Genomic DNA, 8,744 nt, shown 5'->3' on the forward strand with positions numbered 1-8,744 from the left:
CCCGCTAGCGCTAAACGGGTTGCACTAACGCAATGTGACCCTAGCCTAACAGGTTGCTATGTGATGTGCCGACATGGTGGAATTCCACTCTGCACATGTAGCAGCAACTGTGGCACCAGCAACAAGCCATGACACAGTATGTCATGTCATATAGCCTGGGCCAACACAGTACAAACGTGGCACATATCACATTTACAGAGTGGGCACAGAATAAGAACCTCTGCACCCTTCTGCACAGTTTCAAAATGGCTACTAAGATGGTTAGCACTGATGACGCCATCTTCAGCATCACTATTCCGGTCATCTATATGCTGGAGCAGACTTTTAATAACCTGTGGGAAGAGATGGTGGTCCCAGAAGAAGAGGAGGACAGTTCCAGACTGTCGTCACAAAGGCTGGTGCCAAGGGAGGGTGGATTACTGCGGAACCTCAGGGGGCTGGTGATAACAGACAAACTGTTATGGAGGGTGCAAGATCTGAGGAACAAATGGAGGAAGAGGTGATGGTCGAGCAACTGTCAGGATAATCCTCCTCTCTCTGTTGTTCATGGTTGGTGGGAGGGGACAGAGGAAATAAGCCTCATTGTTACCCAGCCATCAACACAGCATGGGCTTGGACCTCATGGTAGAGCCCGACATATGAGTGCCTTCTTGCTGCACTATCTGCAGCATGATCCCCGTATAGTTATGATTAGGAATAATGTTGACTACTGGGTTGACACTCTGTTAGATCCACGTTATAAAACCACATTTTGTCAGATGATTCAATCTGGAGTATTGAAACACGCTTTTACACAACCTCAAGAGAGCTTTCCCCAAGACAGCAATGAAACACACAGTACACATCGCAGCTCTAGACTTCCAACCTCTGGCATGTCAATTCGTCAACGCCAAAGCATTAGCAGCAGTGGCATAAGTGGAAGAAACAATTTCTGTGAGTCTTTTGACACTTTTTTAGACCAACTCATGGACTAGCACAACAGAGTCCAAGTCTTATATGTGAATGAATGGAGAGGATGGTGCAGGAGTATCTAGAACTGAATATAAATACCATCAGGGAGGGTTGGGACACTTTCACATTTTGGTCTTCCAAAATGGATGAGTGGCCTGAGCTCGCCTCACATGCCTTGGAGGTGTTATCGTTCCTGGCAGCCAGCGTTCTCTCGGAAGGTGTCTTCAGCGCTGCTGGTGGTGTCCTGACGGATAAGTGCAGCTGGCTGTCCCCTGAAAGTGTAGACTGTCTAACTTTCATCAAGACGTACAAGTCATGGATCTCCAAGGACTATTGCACCCCTATCGCAAACTGTACAGACTAGGTGATATTGCATTTTTTAGGGTGATGCATTAATGTCACGTAACTGCACTCTGTGATATCTTTAATGTGGCTGCTGCTGCTTAACACAAATTTGTGGAAATGTGAACAGTCATGGTTGGTCTACATCTGCTTGGTTAGCTGTAGTGGAAGAAGTTTCGCTCTGTCCCAATTATACTATTTCTAGTCTTGTGACAGTTATTCCACTTCGGTGGTGTCAGGCCCTCACTTTTTAAAATGTGAACACTCGTGGTTAGGTATCCATCTGCTGGATTGGGCATAGTGGAAGACTTGTCGGTCCCTATTATACTATTTCTACTCTGGTGAAATTGATGCCACTTTTGTGGTGTCTGCCATTAATTTTTGGAAATGTGAACACTCCTGGTTGGGTGTCCATCTGCTGGATTGGGCGTAGTGGAAGACCTGTCAGTCCCTATTATACTATTTCTACTGTGGTGAAATTGATGACACTTCTGTGGTGTAAGGCCCTCGTTTGTTTAAATGTGAACACTCCTAGTTGGGTGTCCATCTGTTGGATTGGGTGTAGTGGAAGACCTATTGGTCCCTATTATACTATTTCTACTCACGTGAAATTGATGCCATTACTTTGGTGTAAGGCCCTCATTTGTTTAAATGTGAAAATTCCTGGTTGGGTGTCCATCTGCTGTATTGGGTGTAGTGGAAGACCTATCGGTCCCTATTATGCTATTTCTACTATGGTCAAATTGATGTCACTTTGGTAGTGTCTGCCAATAATTTTTGTAAATGTGTAGACTCCTGGTTGGGTCTCCTTCATGCGTTTTGCCTGAAGCAGGAGGCCTCTGAGACAATCAGGCCTCCACTTCTTTGGACTCAACTACCTGTGTTACTATCCTTACATTTTTCTGACACTGGTAGTCTATGAAGCTGATATCTGTGCCACCTGAGTGTGGCTCAGCATGAAATCAGGTAGAGAAGTTGCATGTGGTATCATGGTTCCCAGCAAAGGAGGTCAACACCGATCCCTCATCCACCTCGTCTTACTGCGACGTTCAATTGAAAGCTGTAAATGCTGTCCCAGAGCCCGATACCTCATGCCTGGCTGATTGCTGCAGTGCCATGGTACAATTTGTAGGCAACTTTCCTGGTGTCTGTCCCTCATTTGATACGTTTTGGCAGCATTTGGGGCCGTTATAAGGTATTGTGCATGCATTTGATTTTGCCTCTCATTGACATGAATGGCGATCGATTATGTTCAGCGAATATTGCAAATTCGGCGATCGTTATCTGAACTGAACATTGAAATATTCGCTCATCTCTAATCTTTACGGTTTAGTAAAATGGAGGCCAGCTGAATCCGCACAGAAGTGAATTACAAAATAATCTGAGTCGCCCGCCAGGGCCGTGGGGTACTCGGTACCGGGTCCGGTCGCTCTTAAAGGGGATGTCACGGTGGCTGCGACTCGGGCAGTGGCCCTGGATGCCCAATTAAAAGGGGAACAGTCTTTAAAGGGGAATTGTGGATAAGTCTGTCGTGACACCACCTGTGGTGTTCGGTCAATAAGGGGACCGACACTGCTTTAAAGGGGTCCACTGGGGATGTTGATGCAGCAATGATGGTGACGCTTCCCACAGGTGAAGCGGGGTCCCCAGAGGTCCTGAAGTGTTGACCGGCGATGGTGTAGGCCGGTAAAATGAGTAAAGGACACAAGTTGTAAGTCTTTACCTGGTTTACTATAGTTGGCAGGCCACAGTTCAGGGCACTAGGCACGGTTGGTGGTGGTTCGGCCGGCTCAGAGGCAATGGGAGAACCTCCTTCCCAGTTTGAGGTCCGTGAGCCTTTCCAACTAACGCTTGCTAAAGATGAAGTCCCTGCTGCCTGAAGCTTTCTTCAGAGTCCTCTATTACCCCTGTCCTGGGACAGGTACCTGCATGACGGGTACCTTGAGCCGTTTTACAGGGACTCTATCATGCCCCAGGCTGCTCAGCTGCTGCTGCGTCTCACGTGTGATGTGAGCCAATCCCATAAAGTTCTCAGCCCTCCGGTTCTGCCAAGTGTCCTACAGTTCCACTAAGGCCTCGGGCTCCCGGCACCCGGCTGTTGCGCTCCAGCTCTGAGGTAGTCCTTCCGCTGTTCCCCTCTGAGCCCTTTCTCTCTCCTTTGCTCCATCCCTCTCAAGCTCCACCACATACAACAACCCTTCAGGTTCTCTCCTTCCAGAGGCGGCAGCTCCCACGTCTCTGTCTGCACTCAGTTCCAGACTTCCTTCCTTATTCTATCAGAGTCTCCGACCAACTGCTCTGTCCACTGTCTCTCTCAGACTAAATAGCTTGCTTCTCCTCCTGATCAGGATAAGTAAAGTCTAGGGAAGCTCCCCTGAGTCTGGGTCCTAAGCTCCCCCTCCTAGCCTGGATTTGGAATGTGTTGTGTGTGGGTGCCTTACCTGGTAAAGAGAACTTCATTGCCTCTGAGCATGATATTACCCTCCCTGAAGGGAAAGGCAACATCACTGCAGTAACCAGTCACCTGAAGTGCTGCAAATCCACATTTTGGAAAATGAGGATACTTGTAATGTTTGAGTAGATTAAATTCTCTCATCTCTTTTTAGAACTTAAATATTTTACTCTATGCAGAAATCCTTTTGAGAGCTATTCAGCACCTTCCACAATTACATTAGGTCATCAGGATATTAATAAAAAACCCAAAAAGCAGTTCTGTATATCAAAAGAATCGATGTAGAAGCACTATAGATGTTCAATATATCTAATTTTGCATGAAAGTTGTTACTAATATGCAACGATGAAATAAGAAAGTCTGTAGATACAGTCTCTTTCTATAGAAAGGAGCAGATGATGATATTCCGCTCCTCAGGCCTTTGGTTGCACTTGTGCTGTTTTTGCACATCCAGGTCTGGATCACACATGATGGAGAGGAGAAGAGCAGGAATGTGTGACGTGTGATCTGTGTAGTTGGAGTTTTCCTGGATTCCTACAGCAATGTGATCAACCATATGGCCTTCTGTCTGACCATGGCCAGGTAGATGAAGGAGCAGCCGCTTCTTCACTCTGTCCATGGCCGGTAGGCGAAGGAGCAGCCGCTGCCTTCTTTGTTGCCATATCCGGGGGAGAAGGAGCAGCCGCTACCTTCTGTCTGTATATGGCCAAGTATGAGAAGGAGCAGCCGCTGCCTTCTTTTTGGCCATATTTGGTGGAGAAGGAGCAGCCGCTACCTTTTGTCTGTCCATAACCGGTGGAGAAGGAGCAGCCGCTACCTTCTGTCTGTCCATAACCGGTGGAGAAGCAGCCGCTGTCTTCTGTCTGTCCATAACCGGTGGAGAAGGAGCAGCCGCTACCTTCTGTCTGTCCATAACCGGTGGAGAAGGAGCAGCCGCTACCTTCTGTCTGTCCATAACCGGTGGAGAAGGAGCAGCCGCTACCTTCTGTCTGTATATGGCCAAGTATGAGAAGGAGCAGCCGCTGCCTTCTTTTTGGCCATATTTGGTGGAGGAGCAGCCACTATCTTTTGTCTGTCCATATCCGGTGGAGAAGGAGCAGCCGCTACCTTCTGTCTGTCCATAACCGGTGGAGAAGGAGCAGCCGATACCTTCTGTCTGTCCATAACCGGTGGAGAAGGAGCAGCCGCTGCCTTCTGTCTGTCCATAACCGGTGGAGAAGGAGCAGCCGCTACCTTCTGTCTGTATATGGCCAAGTATGAGAAGGAGCAGCCGCTGCCTTCTTTTTGGCCATATTTGGTGGAGAAGGAGCAGCCACTATCTTTTGTCTGTCCATAACCGGTGGAGAAGGAGCAGCCGCTACCTTCTGTCTGTCCATAACCGGTGGAGAAGGAGCAGCCGCTACCTTCTGTCTGTCCATAATCGGTGGAGAAGGAGCAGCCGCTGCCTTCTGGGTCCATATCTGGTAGTCTTTTCCTTACCACCACATTGTAGATGAGTCATCCAGATGGAGGCATAACAAGTTTGGCTGAAAGAAGTCCTTCAATTTCAGTCTTTAAGTACTTGCCATTTCCATCCAGAGGAAGGCGAAAAATAACCCCGAGGACTTGTTGTTGGAATATCCTCATATCAGGGGAAAAAAATTCCTTCCTGATCCCAAATATGGCGATCGGAATAAATCCCTGGATGTTTGGTGCTCGAATCTACGTGGTTGTTATGTGGTGGAATCTCTGTAGTATTTGTCACAGTCCGGTAAAAGAGAAAGTCCAGTTTAGTTAGTTGTCTCATCTGAATAATAGCTTCATTCCTGGATGTTACTGGAATGGGGTTAATTTACATCAGCCTATTACTCCTGTAAGAAGAGAAATATATTCAAATTAAAGAAACTTAAGCGACTCGACATTATCATAAAATCTGTGCGGAGATCACAATATTGCAGGTTGCACATTAAAAAAAAAGTGTCCTTGAACCACAGTTGAGCTCATGTTAATAGACACCAAACTGGGGAAACAATTGCAGGCCAAAAATGAAGAAAAGCCGAACTCGCTGTATAAAAATACTTCTTTATTAATGTCCTGTAAAACATATCGGCTGTTCTCTCTGAACAACTGAACCTGATCCTTCTCTCTCTCATGACGATATGTTTTAAAGGACGTTAATAAAACAGTGATTTTTAAAGGTGAGTGCAGATGAGAAATTTACACTTCTTACAACCGACTCCTCATGTATATACTGTATACTGGGGGGATATAATGATGAGGTGTATGGTGGGTATGTGTACTACTGGGCAGTGGTAACACTATGGATGTCGCCATGTGTTATACTTACATCTTCGAAATAGAATGGTGCTTCAGCTCTGCCGGACTCCACGTCGCTCCAGTTTATGGAGTGGAAGAATGGGCGCTCTCGGATGAAAGACGTTATGGCATACCGACCAGATGGAGTTTTGCAGAGAAGCTGGAAGATGAGAGAGACCATTAATCATTATATTATGCATTATTACTGATACGTTATTACACAATGTCTATGGACTGTCAGCATCATATATTCTTCCTTATAATCTACCATCATGCTTCTTCACCTAATCCTACTTACCCCTTCTAGGATGTCAAGCTCATCGATGGAGAGCCAGGGTGGAAAATCTGGGATGTTGTCCAAAGACTCATGGTAGTCGTCCATCGTGCCACTGTTATCGAACGGATGTTTCCCCACAATCATCATGTACAGGATGACACCAAATGAAAAGGAATCGGCCAGATGATTGTAGCCTTCTCTATCCATTACCTGTAGGACCATAAGATAGGAGATGAGCCGCATATACCGGGGAGGGGATTTACACACAGAGGCTATGAGGACCGGTTTGTGATGAGATATGAGCAGGATACTCAGATTAGTACTCAATCCTACTACTATTGGCATCAATCACACAGGGATGTTCCTTACCTCAGGTGCAATGTAACCCATCGTGCCAACAAGTTCTTCCAAGACGTCATCCTCTCCCACATTCACGGCTGATAGACCAAAGTCACAGATTTTTATGTGTCCGGTGCCATCGATGAGGATGTTATGAGGCTTCAGGTCACTGCAGGGAAAAGGATGAGACACTGGTGGTGAGGATAGTTCATGGACAGAACTTTCTACAATAGATATGTAAGGAGACAACAGAGAGTCAAAGGTGACAGATTTATGAAGATGAACTGATTACCCGTGTATCACGCCGTGTTCGTTGAGAAATTGGATTCCGCAGACCATTTCTGTTGCAAAGCGTCTGTGGAGTAGAAAGTAGAGGATGGATCAGTGGTTACATACACTTTAGGACCACAATGTACAGGCAGCAGATTATTATGACTCAGTCTAAGACATTTACCTTGTTGTCACTGTATCGAACTGCATCGATTCTCCCATATGGCTAAACAGATCTCCTCCGGGTATATACTCCATGGCTATTATGTATCCTTGTGGTGTTTCAGCTGAGCCCCGCAGTGATGTTATGAAACGGCAGTCGGCGCCCATACTTAGGACCTTTACCTCTGTAGAGAATGTGTTCTCATCGCAACGACTCTTTTCCATGATCTTAAGGGCCAGCAGTTCTTTGCTGACCAGATCTGATGCCAAGAGGACCTGGAGAAAAATCACAGCAGATCAGACCAAGCTGTCATCTATTATAGGGATCTGTGTAATGGATCACTGGAGTAACCCAATTATCATCACATATGAAGATCCTGTAATGAATATGTACCTCCTCCTGTGTATCTGGTGAAGAATACATCGGGGAGCACGGAGTAGTATAAATTCATTCTTACCTTTCCGTTGCTTCCTTTTCCAATATCAGTGATTAAATCAAGGCTGTCAATGTCAATTGGATTTTCCATGTTGACCAATTCTCTCGCAGGTAAAATAGGGGACCTGGAATCACCAAGGTCTTGTGCCGGCACGTCTGCAATGTCAGAGGGCGTCATAAGGTTGGCACCTGCTGAGATGATATAAGATTTGTTAATCTCTTTGATAACGCATAATGGAAATGTTTCTAATGTTGTGCGGTAAGTGTATGGAGCGGGCTCAGGCGCTGAGCATGCATTTTACCAGGCTCATACTAGATGTATTACATAAAGTGGGGCAAAAAAGTATTTAGTCAGTCAGCAATAGTGCAAGTTCCACCACTTAAAAAGATGAGAGGCGTCTGTAATTTACATCATATGTAGACCTCAACTATGGGAGACAAACTGAGAAAAAAATATCCAGAAAATCACATTGTCTGTTTTTTTAACAATTTATTTGCATATTATGGTGGAAAATAAGTATTTGGTCAGAAACAAAATTTAATCTCAATACTTTGTAATATATCCTTTGTTGGCAATGACAGAGGTCAAACGTTTTCTGTAAGTCTTCACAAGGTTGCCACACACTGTTGTTGGTATGTTGGCCCATTCCTCCATGCAGATCTCCTCTAGAGCAGTGATGTTTTTGGCTTTTCGCTTGGCAACACGGACTTTCAACTCCCTCCAAAGGTTTTCTATAGGGTTGAGATCTGGAGACTGGCTAGGCCACTCCAGGACCTTGAAATGCTTCTTACGAAGGCACTCCTTCGTTGCCCTGGCGGTGTGCTTTGGATCATTGTCATGTTCAAAGACCCAGCCACGTTTCATCTTCAATGCCCTTGCTGATGGAAGGAGGTTTGCACTCAAAATCTCACAATACATGGCCCCATTCATTCTTTCATGTACCCGGATCAGTCGTCCTGGCCCCTTTGCAGAGAAACAGCCCCAAAGCATGATGTTTCCACCACCATGCTTTACAGTAGGTATGGTGTTTGATGGATGCAACTCAGTATTCTTTTTCCTCCAAACACGACAAGTTGTGTTTCTACCAAACAGTTCCAGTTTGGTTTCATCAGACCATAGGACATTCTCCCAAAACTCCTCTGGATTATCCAAATGCTCTCTAGCAAACTTCAGACGGGCCCGGACATGTACTGGCTTAAGCAGTGGGACACGTCTGGCA

At 45.9% G+C, this 8,744-nt stretch overlaps 1 protein-coding gene across 1 annotated transcript; it reads right to left on the minus strand.

Annotated features, from left to right (window-relative positions):
• Positions 1–3,021: 3,021 nt before the first annotated feature.
• Positions 3,022–7,826, minus strand: LOC138651259 (protein kinase C theta type-like). The gene is made up of 7 exons (XM_069741313.1): positions 7,547–7,826; positions 7,111–7,364; positions 6,949–7,011; positions 6,687–6,825; positions 6,339–6,527; positions 6,072–6,200; positions 3,022–5,595 (listed from the first exon to the last, which is right to left on the minus strand). Exons 1-7 carry the CDS (start codon positions 7,700–7,702, stop codon positions 5,590–5,592), a joined length of 936 nt encoding a protein of 311 aa, XP_069597414.1. The 5' UTR covers positions 7,703–7,826; the 3' UTR covers positions 3,022–5,589.
• Between the last annotated feature and the right edge of the window lie 918 nt (positions 7,827–8,744).

Source organism: Ranitomeya imitator, chromosome 10 (assembly GCF_032444005.1).
Source record: "Ranitomeya imitator isolate aRanImi1 chromosome 10, aRanImi1.pri, whole genome shotgun sequence".
Classification (NCBI taxonomy): domain Eukaryota; kingdom Metazoa; phylum Chordata; class Amphibia; order Anura; family Dendrobatidae; genus Ranitomeya; species Ranitomeya imitator.

Coding starts and splice junctions, on each gene's coding strand:
- LOC138651259 (XM_069741313.1), bottom strand. CDS start 7,702: ATGACGCCCTCTGACATTGCAGACGTGCCGGCACAAGACCTTGGTGAT. Junction 7,365..7,546: donor GAAAAGGAAGCAACGGAAAG/GTAAGAATGAAT, acceptor ATTTTTCTCCAG/GTCCTCTTGGCATCAGATCT. Junction 6,528..6,686: donor TGGGTTACATTGCACCTGAG/GTAAGGAACATC, acceptor ATGGTCCTACAG/GTAATGGATAGAGAAGGCTA.